This window comes from Panthera leo, chromosome A1 (genome assembly GCF_018350215.1).
Source record: "Panthera leo isolate Ple1 chromosome A1, P.leo_Ple1_pat1.1, whole genome shotgun sequence".
NCBI classification, from domain to species: domain Eukaryota; kingdom Metazoa; phylum Chordata; class Mammalia; order Carnivora; family Felidae; genus Panthera; species Panthera leo.
Window position 1 is genome coordinate 144,738,117 of NC_056679.1, and position 25,653 is coordinate 144,763,769.

Below are 25,653 nucleotides of genomic sequence, written 5' to 3' on the forward strand. Positions count from 1 at the left end.
CATGCTCTGGTCTCTCAAAAATAAACATTTTAAAAAAATGATGGCATAGTACTCTGCAATATGGCTCTACCATAATTTATAAGATGGACCCTCAGTTTATGTCCATTTCTTTTTCCATAATAAATGGTACTATACTGAACATCCGTGTGCATTAATAATATTCACACATGTTCGATTATTCTTATAGGCCAGCTTTCACATGGGAAATCATGCTGGCCAGTTCCAGGTGTAGACTTTAACTGTCCTGGAAGCTTCTACTTCTTATTTATTTGAACACTGACTCGTAGGACACTTCTCTTTAGAACACAGACATTGTGCCATGAAAAGTCCAATGCCCACAGAGAAGTCATGGACAAACACTCCGATCAACACCCCTACCTAGCAGCCAGACATTTTGCATGTCTAGCACAATTGAGCCTTTGTAAATTCTAAACCTATTCCTAATGTTTTATTTGGTAGTCACATTGCATTCTTACTGATACTGGAAGGTTCCCAAGGTTTGCTAAATACCAATTTTATATGTGCATACAGCAAAAGGAAAGGAACTGCTTTAGGAATCTTGCATGGTGCTTTGCACACAGGCAGCATTTAATAGATGATGTTTTTAAATGATAACTAAAGGTCCATCTAGAAAAAATTCAGATGCACATCATTCAAGATCAGAAATGCCTATATTGCCTTCTTTTCTTATCAACTTTTTCATTTTACCCTCTTCTATAAAACAATACAGCACTTGAATTGCATATACTCACCCATCTTTGAGAGGTCTTCTTCGTGATACAAGTACTACCAAGTCTTTGGGTTTGTCACCATTCACTATAGGACAAGTGATATAATATATCTGATCACCTTCACTCACCCAGTTTATGACTTCACAGGACCTATGTAAATACAACAGTGAGAAAGGCCACACTTTTCTACCTGCTTGAATAAGGCATTCGCTTCTTTTGTTTATTTGTAAAACTTCATTACTGAGGTCCACATTCACTCTTCTGCTTACATAACTATCCTGCCAAAGCCAGCATTATTTCTCAAAGTCTGTCTTTAGGAAGCTGTTTGGTCAGCAGGAATAATTATGCGTGTGATGGAGAGACTGGTGGGTGTGTGATTCTAAAGTCACTGCCCTCAACACTTCAGAGAACAGCATTTATGGTTGTTTAACACAAAATAATTTTTCTCTAGAATCAGGTAACAATATTTGAAGACTAGTGAATTGTTTGGATGTTAAGGAAGGACTCAGGTAAATGAATATGGTACACTGAAAGAGTACTAAGTTCAGAGCCAAACATCTTTGTCTTTGAATCCCATACACACACTTCATATCAATGTTATGTTAGGTAAGTCACTTTGTTTTTTTCATTTGTAAAATTAAAACCCCATACCTATGGGGTTATTGTGAGGATTAAATGAAAACACCTGGCCTGAATCACAGTAGGTACACAAGACACGCATTCATTCATTCATTCCTCCCTTCATTCAAGTTCAGTTTGGCTGGAATGTCAGGTGACATAGGAAATAGTAACACCAAAATTTAGGCATTGTTCTTGATAAAAGCTTTGTACCTACAGAATATCTACAAATATTGATGCAAGAAAATCATGAAATATTTCCTCTTCTCTCAGAATGTTTTATCATGATAGCATTAACCATGAAGTATTATTCTGGCATCTATGCAAATGTAACACATGACCCCAAAGGTGTTTCACTTTAGTGATATTATATTGCCTCTTACATGGTATTAATCATAATCAGGTTTAGGCATTTTATTTTATTTTAAAGTTTATTTTTGGGAGCGAGAGAGCAAGCAGGGGAGGAGCAGAGAGAGAGAAAGAGAGAGAGAGAATCCCAAGCAGGTTCCATGCTGTCAGTGCAGAGCCCAATGTGGGGCTTGAACCCAAGAATCATGAGATCATGACCTGAGCCAAGATCAAGAGCTGGACATTTAACCGACTAAGCCATCCAGGTGTCCCAGGTTTAGCCATTTTATTTTATTTTTAAATGTCTTCTTTGTTTTTGAGAGAGAGAGAGAGAGACAGACAGACAGACAGACAACAAGTGGGGGAGGGGCAGAAAGAGAAGGGAACAGAGGATCCGAAGCAGGCTCTGTGCTGAGAGCAGAGAGCTTGATGTGGGGCTCGAACTCATGAACCCTGAAATCATGACCTGAGCCAAAGTCAGATGCTTAGCTGACTGAGCCACCCCAGTGCCCCCAAGGTTTAGTCATTTTAAAAATGAGCTTCTACTTCATCAAGATTAGGAAGTAAATGGTAACGTTTAATAAATAGGAAGCCCATCTCACCAGTCCTTCCCTTTCAGCAAGACGTCCAGTGAGGCCCTAGAGTGCTATATGTAGCCCCAGGAGCTGGAACTTCTTGGAGGAGGGGGTGTGGCCTGAGTGTAATCAGACCCAGTCAGTGCAGGTGCCTTGCAATCCAGGAAAGGAGTAAGAATGGAAGAGGCCGGATTGGGATGCAGGAGACAGAAAGTAACAGAAGGAAGAGACTGAGGCTGACAGTGGGCCCTGATCAGACAGGAAAAGCTGGCAGGAATGCCTTTGACTTCAGTTACTCACACAGCTTCGTCTCAGCTTCTCACCAGGGAGTGCTGCTTCACAGAAAAAGAAGGAACCGCTAATTAAATATCCAGAGTGGAAAGTGGGAAGACAATTAGGTAATCACTTTCTCAAGTACACTGAAGCTGTGTGCAAGCGTGTGGAATTCAAAGCCTGATGGATCTGGGTTCCAATTTGGGTTCTGTTGCTTTCCTGCCTGTGCAATCTTGGCAAGTCTCAGAACCTCTCTCGTTGAGTGGGAATAATATCAAACTTGAAGAGTTTTTTGGGAGGAGTACAACAGATGTGGGTAAAGCACATTAACTCAATATAAATGCTAAACGAAGTATTAAGAAAATTTTTGTTTTTACGTCTCTCAGTAGCACTTGATGCAGTTTTCTGTGCAGGGCAAGTTTTAAAACATACTCTTTAATTAATATGCAATGGGTCATACACTGGGCAATGGAGATGGACTGCAACATGGATGTCATCTTTTACATGAAGTCAGAGTTGCTTAAGAAAATACTTTAAATGTATTCTTACACGAAATGAGGGTCCCACAAAGGTCTCTTGGTAAAGTCAGACAGGAGATGGTAAGTCAAGTGTGCTGGTCTTTCCACATGCTTTTCAACCCAAACAGATAAAAGGTCATGCTCTTCCAGGGTATATATTTTTATCTAAAATATAATAACAAAAGAAAATAAATTACAAAATAAAAATGGATGTTTTCACTTTAAAAACCACACACAGTCACAGGCTGATTGTGCTGGCTAAGGCATCTTGGCACCTGAATAACAATGAAGCCAAATGATGGCAATTTCCCTTCAAATACTTGGATGTCTGGAGCTTGGACCACGGTGATATCCTCTGTGCCCTCTAAACAATATGTGACATAGGTTAATTATTGTGCCACAGTCTTCTCTAGAAAAATAAAGAATGTAAGCATTTCTCTTTTTATCTCTTTGAGATATTTCCCTGACTCAAAGAACGACAGAAAATATCACCAGGCTGATAGGCAACTCAGTGTTTCATCTCCCTCCAGACACCTTAGACACTTTCCCAGGTTGTCAGGCATGACAACGGGACCCAGAAAGCAAGCCACCACTTCTAGAACCAACTCAACCTTGCAAAGGGTTGAAAGCACCATGCTTCTTCAGCACAAAGCATTCTTTCAATTGTGAATCACAAGAGCTCATCCTCCTGAGAGCCAATTCCTGGGTTTCTAACGTTGTTATCCCTTAGATAAGAGGAGGCCTGTCTTGGGGAGCCATTTGACACATACTTAAAACAATACATATCCCCTATTACTCCAAACTCTCCTGCCATTGCACTTTCGATAATAATCAGAGATACGTGCTCAGCTAAGAGCACATTTCTATCCTGCCCATTTTCTCCATCTCTTTCAGGGTGCTTTGAAGTTGGTGTTGAAATGTGCCATCTTATAATCATCCCCATGGCAACAAGCTGTGAGAAGACAAACAAACAGAGGGTTAAGACTTCACTGCAAGAATCAAGCAGATGGACAAGTCAGGCTGTGAGGGAGAAAACCTTTATTTAAACATAAATATCTTCAAGAGAATGAAGAAGTAAGAAACAGACTAAAAGCAGATTAGAAAGAAAGGGAGTATCAATTTGTTTACACATGTTAACTCTCCAGTTAGTTAACCTTTGTGCAAAGACCATCTTTAAATCAAGCCCACAGAGGAGGCCATGGCCTGGGCTATAGACACGTGAAACAGAAAGCCATGAATGCAGTTCCAGTGGGGGGCTGAGACTCACCCCAAAATGGCCATGCCTAACTTCACTCCCCATACAGAAGAAGTAAAAGGAGGTTCCCTGGTGTAAATCCAGAAGGAAGTCATCTTATCAAAACTTGGTGGCTATGTGGCTCTAAGCCAGGTTTCTGGGTTCTATAGTCTCAGAGGGGGCAAGGGTAAGTGGCCAGGGTAAATTCCTCACCTTCTGTCAGAATCAGACCTTGGGGCAGCCATAGTCTACACTGATGGAAGCAGTATGGAAAAGGATGTAATAATGGGCTAAGCACTTGCCAAGGGTTGAATTGTGTCTCCTCAAATTCATATGTTAAAATTCTCCCAGTACTTTAGAATGTGACCTTATTTGGAAACAGGGTCATTGCAGATATAATTAGTTAAGATGAGGTTATACTGCAGTAGGATGGCCCCTAATCCAATAATGACTGATGTTCTTATAAGAAGGGGAATTTTGGATGCAGACATGCACACTGGGAGAACGCCATATGAAGATGAAGGCAGAAATCAGGTGACACATTTACAAGCCAAGGAACACCAAAGATTGCCAGCAAACCACCAGAAGCTAGAAGAGAGGCGTGGAACAGATTCTTTCTCACTTCTTCAGACGGAATTAATCCTGCCAGCACCTTGAACTCAAACTTCCAGCTTCCATAACTGCGAGACAATACATTTCTGTTGTTTAGGCCACCCATTCTGCGGTACCGTTACAGGAGCCCTAGGAAATGATCACAGTACTTTTTCAGGAAGCTGCTCCCCAGGTCACAGACACATACTGCTGCTTTCTATCCTGGAGCCAAGGCAAACACCAAGCTGAATAGCCACCATGAAACTGCCTCACACAGCTTGCTACGCTTATCCAGTGCTGAGTACATTATCAGATGAGAGAATGATATTTTGATCCTTCTCCCAGAAGATGAAGGGAGCAGGAAGTCCTGCTCACTGCTGTGCTGTGGGAACCCATGACACTGATGTAGACAGAGCAGACGAGTAAAGGCAGCTGTTGATGTTGATCTCTTTAAACCCTAGTATTTTAGAAAAGCCAACTTCTGCTTAGTGAAAAAATTCTCTAAGACCAACTCTTCAAGAAAACATGTTCTCTTTCATGCTCAGAAGAGTACAGGTTAAATTCCATCTGGAACCAACTCAAACATTTTATCACTTGACGTCTGGCGAATTTTATTCTATGAAACAAAGCTGAAAGTAAATAAGCTCAAAATTGCTAACATTTTATAATGATATTGCTTTTTCATTCTAATAAGATTCCGCTTAATGGATTTGGATATCTTATACAAACAGCACAAGAGGAAAGAGTATAATTTTAGAATTTTATACTATCTGTTGACCAATATGCTATGGAGACAACATTGTGGAAAGGAGAACAAAACTGGTTTTTACAGAGGCCTCCGTGGTGAGAGGAAGTGACCTGACCTTCCCTGGGAACCCCCAGGGGCGAAGGGGAGGAGAACTGGTCAGGGGGAGCTGTGAGACCCAGACTCTCCCCAGATTCAGTCAGAATAGCTCCTCTGGTCTGTTTCCTGTACTCGGCTTTGTTCTGCGTAAAGGTTGCCATGTAGTCCTTGCCATTCTGGCTTTCATCACAGCCTTTCCAGTACACTCTCAGCTGCCCCCTAAATAAAAGGCTACTCCTGTCAGGTCAGTCTCCTACCCATGCTGATTTCTACCACGAGGACTGGAATCAAACTCCTCATTGCCTAGAGAGCCCCCTTCACCCTCCAGCAATCTACTTACACTATCTTCAAGGAGAAAAGAATCACCCCCTCTCCAAAGTCCTCTGTAAATAACTGTCTTGCTTTACTTTGTTGAAGTGCCTAAGAGCTGACCTTTATGATTTAAATATTATAATCCCTCACTTGTTTATAAACCACCTTAAAGTTACTCTTCAGCTGTTCCATGTGTATGTGTGATGTTACCCAAATAGACTGCAACTACAAGCTCCTTTCAGGTGAGAGTACACATTTTGCTCCTTGTATTACTATACTATGATTAATTCCACGATCATACATAAAAATGAAACATGAGTTAAAGAATAAGTAGTGCCCAATTACAAATATCAAAAATCTTACTTTTTCCATTTAACTCATTTGTATCAAAAATAAGTATAGACTTTAAGCCCTGAAGTAAATAGGACTCCTAACACATAATTGGAAGAAGTATTCAACTAAAAGGTGACAGAAAAAAGTCAGAGAGCTGTATTTTAAAATTAAAAGGATACAAACACTTTAAAAAGTAGGAGAGAAGAGGAGGGTAAGTCAGAAAGGAAAAAAAAATCAAATTTTTATCATAAATACAATCTAAAGAATTGGAGGGCTTCAAATTCAACAGCAATGACATAAGAATGTTGCTTTAATTATATAATATCTTCTAAAGTATCCACACAAAAATTAAGAATTAATTATTGGTGGCTCTCCTTAGATATGAGCCAATACACCATTTATTACTTTAGATTTATTTCTGGCCCCAAACTCCCAAAGAACTCAAGTTTTTATATATTATATGATTTCACAAAATGTGCGCTCTTCCTTCATTCCAGACACAAGTCTGCCCTTTCCAACACTGCTTAGATGCCAGCAATGATGCAAGAAACAGACTGCATGTTAGTAAAAGAAAACAAAGCCTTGAAGCATCTTTTATGTGGGATAAAGAGAAGAAGATCATTTTATTACGTTTAACCTGTGTTTCTGCATCACTGAATTTGGTATACATGGAAACCTAACTGGATCCAAACAGGGTAAGAGAGACCCTGATAGGATTCAGAAGAAAAGATAAAAACACACTAAAAGCCAACAAACCAGAACAAAACACTGACAAAAGGTCAAGGTGAAAACAATCAGTGAAGTAGCATCTCAGTTTCCTTCAATTTTAGGGTAAGTGACCATATAATTTATTGTCCAAACTGGGGCACTGAGGCATTATCAATATTTATGACAAGACATCAGATGATGATGGAACAATCACCAATTATGATGGACAACCAGGAATATGGCCACCCCTCTTGTAGGTGCTGCTGCTTCATTGATGCTGAACAACAGTACACACTGAAATGTGAGCACAAAGAACTGGCATTACTGAGCCCCCCCTGAGTGCCCGGCACTGCTATGTTCTGGGACCATCTACAGCGGTGAGCTAAATGCCCACAGAGACCTTACAGTCTAGTCTAGTTGTGGGCATCAGCTTCAAAGGGTCTCCTAACCACTTCTGAAATGAGATAAAATTAGAATCCAAATTATATATGTTTACTTAAATTTGATGACCTGCAAAATAGTATAAAAGGTGCTAAGAGAGACACAAAGAAGTCAAGACAAGGCTCCTTTCTTCAAAAGTTCATAATCTTGTTAGGGAAAAAAGCCATGTGTAAAAAGTTAAATTACTATGTAAGACATCAACATCAATTCAACGAAGCAGTGGAAGCACTGTCACAAGACAGGGCATAATTAATTGACAAATTAATTTTGAAAAAGTAATTGCTAAGGGGGTTCCTCCAGGGAAGTTCCTTCAGTCAGGACGATAGGAATTGGCTTTGTGCAGAAAGCATTTGTCCTGGTCTTGAAGACCAGGTTGGACTGAGGCAGATGGAGAGGAGAAAGAGAGAGAAGTGGAATATAACAACTAAGTTCAGAGGCAGGAATGTGTGGGGCAGCCTGGAGGACCACAAATCAACCGGCATGGAGCAGTAGATTCAGCCCTGGAAAGATACCTGCCTCTTAGAAATACTTTCCCAGAAAGACTTTTTACCTTCTTAAAAACAGCAGCAGAAGCAGAACCACCACCAGCAGCATGACAACTTTCATTTGTGATGGACAGCAGGTTGTACATAGACCTGGATGCCTCCTACCTTTTCCACAGCACTGGTAACCTCCCAGCCACTCTTGGCTGCCAGATTTTTGAGAGCCTCCACGTTGGCATTACTCAGGGATACCTAAAACACAAATATCGTAAAAGCTGAGAGTTCGGTCCACAGATATGTGATCAAACAGTTTCTGCTTAGAAAACGGGAACTGTTAGAGCCAAAGTGATAATGCTAAGCTCAGAACCAAGCTGTCGGTAACATAATTTGTCTCAAACACTTAATTCAGAATTGAGACAAAATAAAATGAGGCCTGCATGCTTAGCAAATTAGTATCATTTTAATTGGTGTCCTGAGCAAAGACAACATAACCTTTCAGTATGACTTATAATCAACATGTAATCAGTAAACTTGGATCTCCTTTTATAATTTATGGTCAAAAACCTTAAAACGACTAATACTTTGTTGTTATGTTATAAAAATGCAAGCCGGAAGGCGTGTCTTTTCAGCACAAATTATGGAGAGACACTGTATCTCAGTGTCATGCTGCTTGAATGCATTTGATGGCAGATCATTCTGAGTCTGTAGTTTGGAAACTGTACATGTAATTCAGACAGGGCACGGAAACTACTAGTTGGTAACCACTTACTAATAGTTTGGTTTTGTTTTATTTTGAGATGATTGGTTGATATAATTTACCTTCTCATCTAACCTGTATAGGCACAACCTGAAGCAGTTAAACATGGGAACTTTCATGTTTATAATGATACCATTTTCCCTTTTTACACGAAAAGCTCCAAATCATAAAACTGTTACCTGGTTGCTTATGTCCCATTGTACACAAACTGGCACTTCTTCTTTGTGGGAAGTAACATATTTTCTGGAAAAAAATTAAAATGTTACTTAACATGTTATAATAATGTTATAATAATAAAGTTTTCTTCCCTGCACTTGGCACACAACAGTCACCATGACACTTTCTTGAGCTGAAATCAGCAGTTTTAAAAGCTACTTTTACTAGTGGAACAATCAAGAAAAAAAAAAATCTGTCAGTTAGCCTCCAGTCAGAAAATATCAGACCGTCTCATGTTACATTATGTGGGAACAGACACCTAGAGAGGGGTCCTTTGCTATATAATTTGTTAGATAAGAGAATATAGCCTCAAATCCTTATGCCCACATCCCTTACCTGCCTAGGCGAATTCTCTTGCGTGCAATAGCTCCACGATACCGTCTAAAATCATCCTTTAATAAAAAACAAATTAAAATCAATACATTTCTAATTTAATGGTACAATCCTTAAGTGTCTCTCTCTGAATTCAGTTGAAGGGGCTAGTTGGAACATACATGGTGTCTCTGTGTGAACGATACTCAACACCCACAAAGGGCAAGTGCATGGATAAAGACAACCTTTGCAGCCCGTTTTTTTTTCCCTTTTTTAAATTCTTTTTTTTTTTTTAATTTTTTTTTATATTTATTTATTTTTGAGAGACAGAGTGAGACAAAGTGAGACTGGGGGAGGGGCAGAGAGAGAGGGAGACACAGGATTGGAAGCAGGCTCCAGGCTCTGAGCTGTCAGCACAGAGCCTGACGCGGGGCTTGAACCCACAGACTGTGAGATCATGACCTGAGCCGAAGTCGAAGTCGGACGCTCAACCGACTGAGCCACTCAGGCGCCCCTTTTTCCCTTTTTTAAAGTGGTGACTGTTATCATTTCTGTTATCAGAATTATACATCTATCTCACTATACAGTTTTTAGAAAAGGTGAGGGTGGGCAGCAAGGCCCCTCTCAGATAGGGAGAAGATACAGTTCCATTGCATGTAGAGAACCATGGAGAGCTGGAGTAAAGAAGTGGGAGAAGAGAGTCAGAAATAGGACACGGAAGATGATGTTCTTCCCACAGCAGCACACAGCGGAACAGAAGTGAGGTCTCCAGGGCCTCTATCATTCTAACAAATGATGAGAGTGATCGGGGGTGGGCAGGGGGAGAAAAAGTCCATTTTACTTCGTAATGTAAAAAAGAAAAAAAATCTAAAGAGGAATAGCCTTGGAAGTTGTTGCTGGTGTGGGGAGATTCTGGGTAGAGCTCTGTAACCCACCACTTCCCCCAGAATAAGTGGTCTGATTAATGAACTCACGTGCTAATAACTGACCTTTGATATGGGTTTGATTCTGGGAAATGTGACCATTTCTTCCTTATCATTGACAGCATTATAAATGAGAAAAGCACTGTTGATGTGACGGCCTTGGCCCTTAGACCACTCCTGACAGTCAAAGGCTTCCACGCGCACTCCCACTTCAACACTGCAGAGGGCGACACAGAGCTGTGGGCAGAGAACCAGAGCCTGCCAGGCCTCCTCTGCCCACGCAGCCACCACCGCTTCTGAGGGAGGAAAAGAATGAGGGCTCTGGGCTTTTCTTTTTGTCATCGCAAATGTATGCAACTGTTAAAATCCATTTCATCAGAGTGATGAATCTGATGCAGAAGCCCCTGGAAGAACTCCCACTTCACTTTCCCACCAAGTGGGAAAAAGGCCAGTTAGGAAGGACTTTCTATACCTTCATGAACATATTTTGATAATGGGGAATGGGGGAGTTAATAGTGCCAAAGTCAAGTTTTCTCAAAGTCAAGTTCCATATTAAAAGCATCAAACACTAAAATTGGATAGGAAACATAGATACTCTTTTTCACATTTTAAAAGATTTAAGGCAATTAAATCTTTTCATTGTATATCAAGAATAATAAAAATAACTGGGAAGTGGTTTGGGCTTCATGGTGATTAATAACAGGTTCATTAGGAGTCAGCTGACCATAAAGTCACTGGGACTCTTCTGAGAGTGAAAAAAAGAGTAATAATTATGACAGGTACACACCAAGATGGTACTGGGTTAACTAGAAGTCACCCTTATTATGAGACAAAAACCAACCCATCACAATTTACTAAGTGCAAAGAGGCTCCAAGAAGAAAACAGAGTTAAAATGAGTTGTCTATAGATGTTGAAGATGAGTGAAGTTAAAAAAAAAATTAGAAGGAACTTGGTTATTTTAAAGTAGTCCCTACACTTACCTCTACACTGAAATAAGAAAATTTATTCATTTGCAAGTTTGAATTTGTCCACAGCAGCCTAAGAGCACTAAAAATGCTTTACCAGGTCTGAAATGTATTGTTGACAATGGCATTGAAAACAAGACGATCTCCAACAGCAGATGGTCCCCGAAACTTAAACATGTCCACGGACTTTAGGAGGGGGTGTGCCCTACAGAGGCGGCTGATGAAACAAAGGGAAGAGAGAGAGGAGAAAGAGGTCACTCTTCAAAGTATTTTCATGAACTGCTAGTTTGCGTAACAAATGTGACAAATATTTCTTTTTTTTAAATGTTTTTTAATTGTTTGTTTATATTTTGAGAGAGAGAGAGAGCAGGAGAGGAACAGAGAGAGACGGAGAGAGAGAATCTGAAGTAGGCTCCAGGCTCTGAGCTGTCAGCACAGAGCCCAACTCGGAGCTTGAACTCACAAGCTGTGAGTTCACAACCTGAGTCGAAGTTGGACGCTTAACTGACTGAGCTACCCAGGAGCCCCTCAGTGTGTTTTCTAAATAAACATCTTTTAACTCTTGTAAGAATGAAATAAGTAACTAGATTACATAAGTTGAGAGTGGGTCTGTACAATCCCTGCAAACATTTTGGGAAATACTATGTCCCCAAGCTGGAGGGTCTTTACTGAGATGCTTGGTGCTTCTGCTCTTGTGGTGACAGTCATGCTCTTGTTTTGTTCCCTATCTCAGTCCCTCTGAAAAACAAACCAAGGTCTTCTGTCCTCATTTGAGGGTTCTATTCATCCTGACAGCTCATGGCCACAATCACAGGAAGTTGTAACTCTCAGGTTGGAGGGGAGCACAGTGAAGGAACTACCAGCTAGTGCTATTCACACTAGTTTCTTAGCTTCAACTAAATTCACTCACATATCAAAAGACTCATATTTTTCCCTATTGGAAAATTACCTAGATTGCTACACAAAGCCTGAAAGGCTACAAGGTACACATTTTACAATTTTGTATGTGTGTGTGAAATTTTGAAATTTTGTAAAGTATATTTAATCTCAGAAAGTTACTTTGGTAATTTTCTACATTTTAGATCCCCACGGTAGTCATTCAATTACTCAAAGGAATTGTGCCAACACTATGTGAACAGATTCTGCCACAGTTAATTATATTGTAAGCCTTACAAAAGAACAGGTTCAAATTCTTTATTGCCATTGAGAACGACAATCTCATTTTAAAAACAAGCTCTCTTATTTACGTATAATTTATAGGAAGGATTATTACAGGTTTCTAACTATGGTCACAATTATAGACATACTCATCATAAAATTCTTTTCATTTTGGGAAAATAAAATCTTAACAATGTTCCATGGTTACAAGATCGTCAGTAGGGCAATTCCTGTTCAAATGCATTTTCCGAATACACAGTGTTCCTTAAAACTGCTCAACTGCCTACATGGGTCCATTAATAATAAAATACCTTTTTTTGAAACTGAGGAGTACTTAAAAGTATTCTTTCAAGTTCCTCTCTTTGTTATCTTATTTTTCAGTTAATCCTTTGGCCATAATGATTCTAACCAGCACCTTCAAAGGTCAAACCAAATTGTAAAGTGTCTTTAAAAAAGTTTGCAATTTGAGTATTTTTAAGTGTAAAGGTCGTCTTCCATTTCTATTCTGCATCCACCATGTCATAACTATCATTACAAGAAGCTGCAGCGTTACAAGATCAACATTTACAATTCAGAATAAAGTACTAGAACTGTCATTTCATTTTTATTTTTGAGCCAAGAACATAAGCATTCACCTTTAAACAAAAGGGCAGATTAGGGGCTCCTGATTGGCTCAGCAGGTTAAGTGTCCGACTCTTGGTTTCAGCTCAGGTCATAATCTCGTGGTTTGTTGAGTTGGAGCCCCACACCCAGCTCCACATGCAGAGCCCGCTTGGGATTCCCTCTCTTTCATTCTCTCTCTCTCTCTCCCTCCCTCTCTCTGCCCATTCTTTGCTCATGCTCTGTCTCTCTCTCTCTCTCTCTCTCTCAAAATAAATAAACTTAAAAAATGAAAAAAAAGGACAGATTAATCCTAAGGTAAACAGATAAATGACTTATTTTCTAATTTTAATAAATGGCAACACTCTCCTCTCCTTCTCTCCTAGCTCAATAACCAGGACTCAGACCCTTTCTGATCTCTCCCCACTGGACACAACATCACACACCAAAAGTCAAAACCAAGAACCTTGCAGAAATAGTAGCCAGACTCTCCATCCAAGCCATAATTTGGCCACCAAATGTATTTCCATGATGGTTTGCATGGGGTGGGAGGACAAGTTCAATGCTCTGAACAGCGGTGCCACCTGTAGAAACCATTCCTTCCTCTTCATCACAAATGGGATCTGAAGGAGGGATACAGACATTAATATTGGTGGAATTAACTGCACAAACTGGGACTACTATTTTTCCTTCCTAGCTGTACCCTTAACTCGTGGGATTTTTAGAAAAATTAAATTATTCCTGAAGACTTAAATCTCCTGAGGAAATAAACAGGTTTGATTCTAAAGAGTGACCTTCATGAATTCCAGGGAATTGGATAGCTGATTAGAAAGGCCCTTTTAGAGATTGTATTCTAATCTATCATACAAGTTCATTGGAATTTTGATTAAAATAATGATTAAATTTAAACTTGAGTTGTTTGGAGTGGAGAAGGGGCAGATCATTGTCGGGAAAGTCAGAAAGAAATTTGGGGGTTGATGGTATGTTACTATCTTGATTGTGGTGATGGTTTTCTGGGTGTACACGTCTCAAAACAAACTGTATACTTCAAATATGAGCACATGAATTTAGGGTATACCAGTTATTATTTATAATTATAATAATTATTATGTTATTTATAACTGCATTATGTATGCATAATATTATTTATGGTGCATCAATTATACCTCAATAAAGTTGTTAAAATGAAAGAACTTTGAGCTATAATGGGCCAAAGATACAGAAAATCTGGAATAGTTTGCTCTAGTATAAACTTCAGAATGGGAATGTGGCCTCCATAGTTACTGTTTTGCAATGAATGCAGTCACCAACAGAAATGGCACAATGAGTTGTACTTCTCAGTGTCCTTCTGCTTCCTTCGAATCATATCTGTTCATTTACTGACAAATTGGTTTTTACTCTCAACAATGGAGAAATCATTTACTCTGGCTGCAAAGCAGTAAAATGTATTCAATTATGCGTCTTGCATCATCTAGTGAATCATCAGCTAGGCCTAAATCTTGTGTGCCTTTGTTGAGGAAGTAGAGGGAGGATTTACAAATCAGGGGGACCATCCCGGTTGTCCTGTCAGAGGCAGAGCTGAGCTTGCAGCCCAAGAACATAGATTAGGCAGCTGTTGGGAACTGGGAATGGGGCCATTCTTGGCACAGTCACACATAAGTGAGCAGAGAAGTGTGGCTACAAAGACCTGAACTGCATTTCCTCATGAACTTTTTAGATTTATAATTAATTGATGGTCTTTTAATTTTTTTCCCCTTCATTTCACTGATCATTTCAGTCTCCTACTTGAAAACATGTCAGAAACTTCCAAAAACACCCTAGTACAAAAGCCCAGGGGCGCTTGGGTGGCTCAGTTGGTTAAGTGGCTGGCTTCAGCTCAGGTCATGATCTCAAAGGCTCTGAGTTCAGGCCCCACATTGGGCTCTGTGCTGACAACTCAGAGCTTAGAGCCTGCTTTAGATTCTGTGTCTCCTCTCTCAGTTCCTCCCCCACTCACACTCTGTCTCTGTCTCAAAAATAATTAAAACGTTAAAACTAAATGAAAAATAAATAAAAGCCCAAATCCTTCCCTTGGCTAGGAAAGTCCTTCCTTCCTTGTCTGGTCTGTCTACTTCTCCAGTCCCAGCGAGTCTGATTGCGACTACTACCACTCTCCTCCCATCATATTCTCTTTCACTCTCTCTCTTTGTTCTAGCTATGAGGGCCTTTTTTCAGTCCTATAACTAAGTACTGTCTTCAACATCAGGGAATTTGCACATATTGTTTGCTCTATCAGCAGCACTATCACATTCTTCCACTTATCTCTTATCCCCTATTTTTATAGGGGAGCAAATTTTGCCACCTCAAGATATGCCTCTTTGGCATGTTGCTTCTTTTAGGCTTATTATTTTTAAGAAACCATAGAGAAGCTCTGAAAACCCAGTAGAAATTACCCTTTGGTAAGTGACATTTATGTGTATAAGAAAAATCTCTATTTGTAAGCATATTTCCCTTGCTGTACCAGAAAGAGGGGGATGACTGTAAATCTAGAAACTTACCAGAGAAGACAATGATTTAAATCTACAAAATAACCTTATCCTTGTTTACTGTGCTTTCCTCGGTAACCTCCCATAACTGACCCACCACCCCCAATATCATCTTTTGTCTTTGACTTTGCCATTTCAATGAGTTACTCATTTTTTTCTGGATCTCTCCCATGTATATAGGCAGTATCCTGTAATTAAACTTTTGTTTGATTTTCTCCTGTTAATCTGTCTCATGACAATTTAATTCCCAGACCAGCTAGAAGAAGCTTATAAAGTAAAACTTTTCCACCTCAACACTATGTTGGCTCATCTCAGTCAACACTTCCTCAGGAAAGCCTTCCAGATCTAACAGCTAATTCCCATTTATGAGCTCACACATGCATCTTTCTTTTATAATTATACTTTTATTTTTCTTTGTGTGATCTTTGACCCACTAGATCCGAAGCTCCTTTGGACAAGAACTGATTTTCTTTTTAAATTCTAATATAATTCCTTAATATGAGCACTCAGTAAATATTTATTGAATGAATGAATGAATGAATGAACTTAATTTTGCTGATTTATTCCACATTCATAGTCCTTGCTTTCAACAGAATTTTCTAGGTAACAAAGTGTACCAATGTACACTTTTGTATGTTGTTTACTAGAGTTCCTACTGCTTTGCATTTTCACTTAAACAATACTGTAGACTCTTCAAATTTTTCCAGTTTTGTGGGTGTGAAATATCTTATATTGGTTATAATTTGGATTTCCCTGATTAATGTGGTCCATCATCTTTTCATATGGATACCAAACTTTCTTGTTACCTCTGAATAAAATGTCTATGTCATTTGCTTCAAATGCTATTTTTCTCCCATTCTTCTATCCTTTCTTTCTGGAACTCTGATTAGATGCATATTAGACTTCTTACTCCTTTCTCTATGTCTCCAAATCTTTCATATATTTCCCAATTCTTTGCCCATACATCTGCATTCTAGGTAACTCCTTCAGATCTATCTTCCAGTTACTGTCTTATCTGCTGTTTAATTCATTCGTTGAGTTTTAAATTTAAATTATTATATATATTTTTGTATAGAAATTCTGTTTCTTTGTCAAACCTTCTAGGTAATTTTTTTAATTCCTGAATAATACTTTTGATTCTATTTCTTTAAAATATATTAACGTTTTTACTTCAACACTCTTTATGTGATAAATGCAGTAATTGTAGTCTTTGTAGGCTTCCTCAAAGGGGGCCCACCTCCCCAAAGCACCTTCAGAAGGTGATTCCTCTAGATTTTGGTGACTTATTTATTTTTATTTTTCAGGATTTTTGACTAGGAGTTCATATGCCTTGGATCTGTATCTGTGGGAATTCTTTAGAGTGGGGCTTAAAGTTATGTCTCCAGAGGTTTGCATTTGTGGCTGCCAGTCACCTGGGGGTACTGTAACACAGTGCCACTTCATAATAAATTTCTCTTGGTCTGTTTCAGTACAAACAAGTGATGTGGATTCTGATACCAAATCTACCTAAGAATGTACCTGTGATTGAATTCTCAAAGGAAAACAGGTCCCCCCATCCCCAACCCCACCCGTTTTACCTAGGGTTAAGGTCTCAATGAGATAGGAAAGTACCCCTACCAAAGCTCATTGAGGATTAGGATTTTTTTCAACTGACTCACTGAAGTATCATTTTTTTAGGTTTGCAGGTCCATTTAAGGTTCCCTGATTCAACCTTCCACCTATCATGGGCCACTGGCTTTGTTTCCTGAGCCTATGCAGGCCCATTAAAACACAAGTTCTAGGTCTTCTAGTATCTACAGAGTCCCAAGCAAATTTGTGTTTTCCAATTATGGCCGGACTTCAAGATTTTCTCTTATTCTTCTTCCTGCTGAGATGTGTTTGCAAAGATGTTTGTAAATATTTTATCCAGAAATTTTAGCTTGTTCTAGACACCAAATCCACCATATTGCTGTAATCAGAATTGGACTGCTTCCTAAAGTGATATTTAAACACACATGAAATCTTGAATCTTTCAACTTCTTTTTTCTCTCTTTTTTTGCCATTACTGACATTGTCAGATGATGTCCTATTAATACCTAAAACTGTACTGATTTTTTTAGGTTAATATCTCTTGCTTTTTTGTTGAAAATAAATATAAACTACCTCTAAAATGCACTGTTAAATGAAAAAAAAAAAGTGCATAGCTATTTGAATATTGTGCTCTAAGTGTGTGTTTGTGTGTGTGTGTGTGTGTGTGTGTGTGTGTGTGTGTAATATTGGTTGTCTTTCAAGATAGGAACTGGTTAACTGGGAGATACTGATGGCAGGAAGTCATAGCTTTTTTTAAAAAAAATATTTATTTTGAGAGAGAGCATGCACATGTGTGTGCATTGGGGAGGAGCAGAGAGAGAGGGAGACAGAAAATCCCAAGCAGGCTCCACATCATCAGTGCAGAGTCTAATGCAGGGCTCAATCCCATGACCATGAGATCATGACCTGAGCCAAAATCAAAATTGGACACTCAACCAACTGAGCCACCAAAGCGCTCTGGAAGTCTTATCTTTTAACTGAATGCCCTCATACCTTTTGAACTTTCACCCTGTGCATGTGTGCTACCTATTTTTAAATAATTTAAAATAATGATAAAATAAAAAATTGAGTAGGCAATATATTATGGAAAACATTGTAAAGACACAAATGTAATGCAATTCCTTCTTTTCTGAGCGATAACTTTAAAGACAAAGCTACTTGATTCTTATAAAGACATACATGGCATACACTGGGATACAAAGAGGTGGGTACTAGGGCAGGTCATGTATGCATAAGCATGTATGCAGAAATATACTGAATACAGGTGACCTACGACATGGATGCAAAAATATACTGAGTACAGGTGACCTCAGCGTAGAAGCATGCTTATTTACAGGTAACTGCCAATCATTGGAGAAATATAGCTCTCCTAGGCTCAGAGACCAAGTTAGGTCACAGTTCTGTCTGTGTACTCAAGTATGGTAAACAAACCTCACCCTTTCTACAGACTTCCAAATAAGACCATACCTGTCCAGAGGTCAATTACAATACTTGTACTTTGGATGTTCGTTAAGTATTGTGTCATCATTCTGTTTGGACAATTTTGCATTCATTCTACAATTTCAGGTCAGGAACTTTGACCTGAACTGAGGTCATTTTAACTGTTGTTTTCCTTCTCACAACCAGAAAGAATTAACACAGGATAATGCTCATAAAGATTTGATTTCTCACTAAAAAAATAATTTAATGCTCCAAATATGAAGTCTTTTCCTATATACCAAGCCTCCAAACAGTGACTCAGTGGTACAAGAACACACTCCAAAGAAGTCCTGCTTTTATGTAATCTAATCTCATCTGTTTCCCTTTTCTTCTGAAAGCATATGATTTTAACTAAAATTTCTCACTGTTCCAATGATATGAATTTCAATCACACAAAATCTTAAAAGAGATTCCAATTAGTTCTGATATTACTATCAATGTTAGAACCCTGGGTTTTCTAAAAACACTGTTCAATAACAGAGATGATCTAGCTGTCTTCCTTCAGAAGGTATTGTCCAGTTCAAGACAAACCCTATCAGATACACTGGGCAGCAGGTGGACAAAACACGCACTCAAGGGCAACTTAAAGTTCTGGGGTCTGGCTCTGACATTAAGAGAAATTGCTTTTAGGTTCTATGGTTGCTTCGGTGGCATGAAAGCTTGTAAAATTTCTAAAAAGATAAAATCAACAAAATTAAGTTAAAAGTTGTATTGTACAAAGGAATGTAGAATCATCCACTTTTACAGCAGATTAGAGGAAACATGATAGAAACAGACTTCTAAAAATCTATAATTCTGAAGTATTTTTTTACTTTAAAGAGAGAAAGAGATAGTGTAAGCTGGGGAGAGGGCTGAGGGAGAGAGGTAGAGAGGGAAAGAGGGAGAAAAGGAAAGATAGAGGAGGAGAGAGAGAGAGAGATGAAGAGAGGGACAGAGGGACAGGGGGAGAGAGGGAGAGAGGGAAAGAGAGAGAGAATGGATCCTAAGCAGGCTCCACGCTCAGCACATAGCCTGATGTGGCACTTCTGGGATCATGACCTGAGGTGAAATCAAGAGTTGGACACTCAATCAACTGAGCCACCCAGGCACCCCTTCAAAATCTATAATTCTAAACTGAACCAGACCCATAGAGGAGATCTTGCCCAACTTCCTAACACACTGAAACTGAAGTCAATTGCAATCATTTTACCTCTACATTTGAATGGCTGTAGCATGTGAGAATGACTTTTCTATTCCCAATTCAGTGGACAGTTTTTATTTCTCACTTCCTGGAACACAGTTGACCACTCATTTCTTCATGTAACTCTACTCCCTTGACTTATGATGCTAGTCTCTCTGGTTCTCGCTGCATCCCTCCCACTAGTCCCTCTAGGTCTTCTTTGTAGATCCATCCTCCTCCTCTGATCATCTCTTATGGCCATGTTCTGCAGGTTCCACTCTTGGCCCACCACCCTCTTGCCCCTATGAGCCCTCCCTGGGTGACTGTAGGTACTGGCTTCATTTGAATTGCCATCTGTAAGCTGCTGTGTCTCAAACTAAATCTCCCCAGCCTGGTTTTGTCCTTTTGGTTGTTCCACAAGCACATGAGACTAAACTGAACTCATCATCCACCTCATCAAAACTGCCCCTCTCCTGCCCCTCATATGCATGACCTCAGTTCAAGATACTACCATTAATTAGCTAGTTGCTCACACCAGAAACCTGAGAGTTTTCCTGAACTTCTTCTTCCTCACCCATCTCCCCATCAGTGACCCTATTCTACTGATTTTACCCCTTGTATAGTTTTGGACTTTTCTCCTCCTTTCTATACTACCACTGCCTGGAGTAGCCACTCCTCATCCTTTGCCTAGTCTCCCTGCATATAGTCTCTTCTCCTCTACACAGAATGACCATATTAAATGCCAGCCTAATCATGCAACAAGTGTGCCCAAATCTGTATCAGCTCTCTTTAAGGAGAGAATAAAGTTTAAGCCTCTTAACTTGACCTAGGAGAGCCTCCATGATACAGTCCTATCTTTTCATATACTGCCTCCTTCCACCTTGAATTTTCTTTGTAGTTTGCCCTTGTTCACATGGTTCGGCCACTTTATTACTTTAGCAAAAATGCATTTAAAATATATTTTGGTACAGAGACCATCTTTACAAAAGGATGGACTCTTCTCAGCATAGTAATTTAATGATGAAGTCTTCATTTCTTCTAAAGTAGCTTTGTAGGGCTCCCGGGTGGCTCAGTCAGTTAAGCGTCGGGACTCTTGATTTCGGCTCAGGTCATGATCTCATGCTTCATGAGTTTGAGCCCCACATTGGGCTGACAGCACAAAGCCTGCTTGGGATTCTCTCTCTCCCTTTCTCCCCTTCCCCCATTAGCTCCCATGAGCACACAGTATCTCTCTCAAAATAAATAAATTTTAAAAAAGTAGCTTGGTAACGGGCATTGTCTTTTAAAAGGTCTGCAATAGAAGCCTTTGAAAAACTTTTTTCCAACCAAAAGGTCATCTGTAAGGTTGTCCCCAGGCCATGATGATGTCATGCAGGGCAGAATAAAGCCCACACACACAGGTCACCCCTGCTTCTGCTTTTCCTCTCTCCTCTGGCCTCTGTGTCTCCTCTTCTTCCTTCCTCTCTTCTAATATTCTCATTCTGATTCTTTCCTTCCTCTTCTACTAGTAGCTGCCTTGGAGCCCAGGAAAGTTGAATCCTCTGGGAACTTCCTGTCTCACCACTGGGAGCAGAGTGGCTCAAGCTAGACCACTCCACTTCCTCCCCTTCACCACTTTGCTCTCCCTGAAAGGTCATCTCCCCTGGGGCTGAAGGAGATGGGGTCAGAAGTAAAGGAAGGGCAGGGGAGGGGCAAAGTGGCCCTCTTTTCCATGCCATTCTGGCCCCATGAGGCCTCCAAGAGCCTGGGGGTTCGCAGCCAGAGAACTAAGACACTCTGGCTAATCAAACAGTGCTACTGGGGGAAGAGCCAGGAAACAGAAATAGAATGTTATCGCTTCCATTCATAGCTCCTGTGATCTTTAGCAAGGCTCATCACGGCTCACTTTCAGTTTTCTCCTGTGTTGGTATTATAAGCAGTTCATATGAAGTAATGAAAGAGAGCCTGCTTAGTAAACTGTGAAGCACCAGATGGACATATCCCTGTGCTGTTGTTCCTTCATTCTTTGGTCACTACTGAGTGCATACTTACCAATAAGGACTGCCTGGTCCCTGTGACCCTTCTTTTCCTCTCTCCTCCCCTGTAGATCCTCCAATTTAAAGAGGTCTTAGATAGCTGCAGTTATATTTTGAATTGGCCAGGCCCTTCCTTCTCCAGCCACTGAGTTTGTTGGGGAAGACACCTACCATTGCCAGGGCTGAACTGTAATAACAAGGTGAAAATAAATGTACTCTAAGAAAGGACCCCTCTGCTTGTCACAGTCATATAATTAAAGTTCCCATAAGTAGATTTACTGACCATCAAACTCGTTATTTTCTTTCATCAAGTTTTTAAAGGTATCTTCATGATGTAATCGAACTTTCCTTCTCTCTGAAGCCAGATTATGTTCCACATGATCTTGCTCAGTCAGAAGTGTGACTGGTTTTAAAAGAATCTAGAGAAAGAAAAACATTTATCTTTCATTGCCTTGTTAAATTATAAAAGCGCAGCATGGATTTTGCAAAACCAATGATATGTTATATTGTTTTCTAACTCCAAGTAAATAGAGTATTCTGGGGGCACCTGGATGGCTCAGTCCATGAAGCATCTGACTTTTGATATCAGGTCAGGTCATGATCTCATGGTTGTGGGATTGGCACCTGTGTTGAGCTCTGTGCTGACAGTGAGCCTGCTTGGGATTCTTTCTCTCCCTTTCTCTCTACTCCTCTCCGGCTTGAGCTCACTCTCTCTCTTTCAAAAATAAATAAATAAACTTAAAAAAAATTTTTTTAAATATTTATTTTTGAGAGAGAGAGAGAGAGAGAGAGAGAGAGAGAGAGAGAGAGAAAGACAGTGCATGAGCAGGGGAGGGCAGAGAGAGAGGCAGACACAGAATCCAAAGCAGGCTCCAGGCTCTGAACTGCCAGCACAGAGCCCGATGCAGGGCTTGAACTCACTGACTGTGAGATCATGACCTGAGCCGAAGTCAGATGTTTAACTGACTGAGCCACCAGTAATAATCTTCTTTAAATACATTATGTGTACATCTCTTTCTTCAGTAGAAAGATCTAGTCTTGTTATATCATAGTTGTCATTATGAAGTGCCCTTACAGTGTATTTTTTATGCACATTTAGTTTTTCTCTGAGTCCAGAGGGATGCCACTTCCTCTGCCATAATCAAACAGTCATTCCAGTGACAGCCCTTTCCCAGTCTCTAGATACAGGGGTGCTCATCTCCTGAATCAATAGCAAGATAGTTAGGATGGTTGTTCTCACCATGACCTTGCCATCCCAGTTTTCCTATAGTGTGTGAGGGACTGAAGTTATCCAAATAAGACTCTGATTCTCCCAGGGGCAGTATGGTATAACCAGGAGGTTTTTAGAAAATTGCATTTATAAGGTTAAATATCATGAACGTTTCTTATTTTGTTATAAAATCATCTGTGTGAACATTTATATCGTTTTCAATATTTTGCTATTAGAACAATGATGCGTGAGGGCTCCTGGGTGGCTCAGTCGGTTAAGCGCCCGACTTGGGCTCAGGTCATGATCTCGCAGTTCGTGGATTCAAGCCCTGTGTTGAGCTCTGTGCTGACAGTTCAAAGCCTGGAGCCTGCTTTGGATTCTGTGTCTCCCTCTCTCTCTCTGCCCCTCCCCTGCTTGTGCTCTGTCTCTGTGTCTCAAAAAATAAATAAAATGTTAAAAAAGTTAAAAAAAATTTTTAAATAGACCATTCCTGGGTGTTTTCACACATATTATTTGACTAAGTTTTTTTCTTAAAATATCTTTAAACTAAAAAAGTCAATATAGGCATAATTATTTCTTCATATAATATATGCTTTAAAGAGTTTTCCAAATATTAATTTTCCCTGATTTTTAAAATTTTCAACAGGCCTACAGAATAAAAAATTCTTCAAATTAATGAATGAGGAGAGGAACTTTGAATCTGCTGAATTCTTACTATGAAATGTTTTCTACTTTTTGCAAAATTAAAATCTCAAAGGAAGGGAATAAAGATGTACTCGAGAAAGGTATCATGTACTGAGAGAGATTTCTAATTTGGAAATTTCATCACACAGTGAAAACATTGTCTAATAAGCAAATTGAAAGAATCGGTAGGTCAGAACAAAGCTTTAATTGACCTCCAGAAATCTGGAACTATGGTGCAGCAGAACGAAGGGCTCAAGCTCTGCCAGAAAAGCCTGTCTGCTAACCTGCGTGCATGAAAAAGTCACCCTGCAGCTGGATGGGAATAATTCCATGCTTGTTTCCAGGACACCTAAAGGCTGGCACTGACCCTTAGCCAAGACTACAAAACAGCTAAGGGATTCATAATATGCTGCTTTCAAGTCTAAGATTCCCCTGGAGTACCTTGTCTAATTTGTTTAGGAATACAGAGACTTGATAACTTACACTGGTTTAGCTCTATACAACCTTGTTTTAGTTATGTGACCAGCAGGGTGTAAAAGTCCACCTAGTAAACTTGTGCCTTGGCTCTCCAATCTTCATCCAGATGAAGCATATTTTGTATAACTGAAAAGGACTGTGAGGGTGAAAAACAGAGAGCTTCCCAAGGTCAGGAATAAGACCAGGATGTCCACTCTCACCACTTCTATTCAACATGGTACTGGAAGTCCTACCCACAACAATCAGACAACAAAAAGAAATAAAAGGTATCTGAATTGGTAAGGAAGAAGTGAAACTCTCACTATTTGTAGATGAAATGATACTATATATATAAAATCTTAACTCCACCCAAAAATTACTAGAACTGAAAAATGAATTCAGTAAAGTTGTAGTGTACAATGTATAGAAATCTGTTGCATTCCTATACACTAATGATAAAGCAGCAGAGAATGGAATTAAGAAAACAATCCTATTTACAAATGCACCCCAAACAATAAAACAGCTATCAAAAAACTTAACCAAAGAGGTGAAAAACCTGTACTCTGAAAATTGTAAAACACTGATGAAAGAAATTCAAGATCATGCAAAGAACAGAAAACTCAGAAATAAACCCACAAATACATGGCCAATTAAGCTTTAACAAAGAAGGAATGAATATACAATGGAAAAAAAAGACAGTGTCTTCAACAAATCGTGTTCGGAAAATTGGATAGACACATGCAAAAAAATGAAACTGGACCCCTTTCTTTCACCATATACAAAAATAAACTGTAAATGGATTAAAGGCCTAAATGTAAGACCTGAAACCATAAAAATCCTTAAAGAGAGCACAGGCAGTAATTTCTTTGACATTTGCTATAGCAACATTTTTCTAGATATGTCTCCTGAGGCAAGGGAAATAAAAATAAAAATAAGCTATTGGGACTGTATCAAAATAAAAAGTTTCCGCACAATAAAGAAAACAACAAAACTAAAAGGCTACCTACTGAATGGGAGAAGATATTTGCAAATTAGATACCTGATAAAGGATTCGTATCCAAAATATATAAAGAACTGATACAATTCAGCACCCAAAAACAAATAATCCAATACAAAAGGGACAGAAGACATAAACAGACATTTATCCAAAGAAGATATACAGATGGCCAACAGACAAATGAAAAGATAGTCAACATCACTCATCATTAGGGAAATGCAAATCAAAACTACAATGAGATATCACTTCACACCTGTCAGAATGGCTAAAATCAACAACACAAAAAACAATAGGTGTTGGGAGAGGATGTGGAGAAAAAGGAAACCTTGTGCACTGCTGGTGGGAATGCAAACTGGTGCAGCCACTGTGGAAAATAGTAGAGGGGGTTCCTCAAAAAATTAAAAATAAAACTACCCTAGGATCCAGTAATAGCATTACTGGGTATTTATCACCAAAATACAGAAACACTAATACAGAGGGATACAAGCATCCCTATGTTTATAGCAGCATTATTTACAATAACCAAACTATGGAAGCATTCTAAGTGTTCACTGATAGATGAATGGATGAAGAAGATGTGGTATATACATATACAATAGACTATTATTCAGCCATCAAA

General features: G+C 39.4%; 1 protein-coding gene across 4 annotated transcripts in view; it reads right to left on the minus strand.

Annotated features, from left to right (window-relative positions):
- Positions 1-25,653, minus strand: part of ACOT12 (acyl-CoA thioesterase 12) — a 48,611-nt gene that overhangs the window by 1,536 nt on the left and 21,422 nt on the right. For all 4 annotated transcript variants that reach the window (XM_042942463.1, XM_042942485.1, XM_042942465.1 and 1 more), the window contains 9 exons: positions 21,971-22,106; positions 13,407-13,563; positions 11,280-11,399; positions 10,283-10,433; positions 9,318-9,373; positions 8,945-9,008; positions 8,177-8,260; positions 3,095-3,228; positions 753-881 (listed from right to left, as the gene is read on the minus strand). In XM_042942463.1, coding sequence (XP_042798397.1) covers positions 753-881; positions 3,095-3,228; positions 8,177-8,260; positions 8,945-9,008; positions 9,318-9,373; positions 10,283-10,433; positions 11,280-11,399; positions 13,407-13,563; positions 21,971-22,106 — 1,031 coding nt within the window. The remainder of the gene's footprint in view (positions 1-752; positions 882-3,094; positions 3,229-8,176; positions 8,261-8,944; positions 9,009-9,317; positions 9,374-10,282; positions 10,434-11,279; positions 11,400-13,406; positions 13,564-21,970; positions 22,107-25,653) is intronic.